This window comes from Drosophila ficusphila, unplaced genomic scaffold, assembly GCF_018152265.1.
Source record: "Drosophila ficusphila isolate 14025-0441.05 unplaced genomic scaffold, ASM1815226v1 contig_47, whole genome shotgun sequence".
In the NCBI taxonomy this organism is placed as follows: domain Eukaryota; kingdom Metazoa; phylum Arthropoda; class Insecta; order Diptera; family Drosophilidae; genus Drosophila; species Drosophila ficusphila.
Genome location: NW_025064388.1, coordinates 517,471 through 518,948, shown reverse-complemented (window position 1 = coordinate 518,948; position 1,478 = coordinate 517,471). Strand labels below are relative to the sequence as shown.

Below are 1,478 nucleotides of genomic sequence, written 5' to 3'. Positions count from 1 at the left end.
CTCTGCAAGGGTATAAAAATATGTACATATGTATGTAAATATTCTAACTCTTTTAGTTTCCGAGATCTCAACGTTCATACACAGATGGATAAGTCTGTTAATCTTCATAAAATATGCACATATGTATGTATGTGTATATACTTTAGGATCGCAAAAGCTTCCTTTGACCTGCTACACACATTTGAAAAATACAGTACATCTCCTACTTTAAGATTTATACCGCTTAACCAAAAAAAAAATGGGCTTCCGTTGCATATGTTTGAAAAATGTTTTTATTGAACTTGTAAGATTACAATATATGTAAATTATTTGGAATCTACGAATCTACGAAAGTAGTGTAGAAATATATTTAATGGACGGAGGTTACACAGCTGTTACTTCTTTTTCTTCAGCTTTTAAGTTCTAGATGTCTGTTTGAACTTTTTCTTGAGCGGAGACATTCGGTGCACCACTTCGTTGGGTGCGTCGTGGACGGCTCGACTCAGCTTCATTGTAAGGTTGGTATTGGGAAGAAGCAGGCGGGTTAGCCACGGGGTGTGTCTGGTTTTGAAAAAGTCATCTCCATATTCACTTATATCCCGATTGCCGATTTCATTTAACCGCTTGTACCTTTCGCGACGTGCCTCTATCATATATAGCACACCAGCCGGCATTAACAGTACAGCACCAACCACACCCAATGCAAATGACCAACCCATATCGTTGTTCTGCCATCCAGGCATCCAATCTCGGGAATCTCCCTTGACTCCGAATATAAGAACGGCAATAAATCCAAAAACTGACCCTGCGACCTGGCAGGATCCGATAGCTACCAGCAGCACAATGTATCGGTCATCATCGCGGGAAGTTCGTAGGAATCCTACCGTGAGTGGAACAGCAATGAGGCACATAACAAAGCAAAGTGTCGCAAAGAGTTGCACAGATATATAAAAACCAGGTAAAAGAAAATCGTGAATAATGTAATATTCCTCTTCAAAAACCCACATGCAACCGTTAAATGGGTTGTCAAAAAACCTGCGTATGTCATGGAAGTTGTTGAAACAAACTTCCCATAAGCCAAGGTTTTTAAATCGTGGATTTTGTAAATGCCCGTCTGTTACCAACCAATACGGAGTCGAAAACGCGATAATAAAAAGGGTAACGGAAAAAACAGACACGCAGAGAGCAACTTGCGTGCTGTAATTGGATGGAACCATATTTCAGTGCGTTGAATTATGGGTTGAAACTATAGAAAACTGTTTCCAAACACGCCCAAAGGTGTGGCCGTTCTTTTGTAATCGATTTTTAAAGTGTTAACGTGCGCCAAGATATCGTCGATTTACCTTAAATAAGGAAAGTTGAGATATGGTCCATGGAAATTTCACTGCAAACAGCAAACGAGTTAATAGCCTTGTTACACTATATTGGAACAAGTACCAAGTTACACCAAAATAGCGTCAAAACTGCCATAATTCACTCAATGTTCCCTCTTCATTAGT

General features: G+C 39.6%; 1 protein-coding gene across 1 annotated transcript; it reads right to left on the bottom strand.

Annotated features, from left to right (window-relative positions):
- Positions 1–254: 254 nt before the first annotated feature.
- Positions 255–1,276, bottom strand: LOC108100618. The gene is given in 2 exon segments (XM_017204615.2): positions 255–554; positions 557–1,276. Coding segments are annotated over 2 exon segments (792 nt in total). The 5' UTR covers positions 1,197–1,276; the 3' UTR covers positions 255–402.
- Between the last annotated feature and the right edge of the window lie 202 nt (positions 1,277–1,478).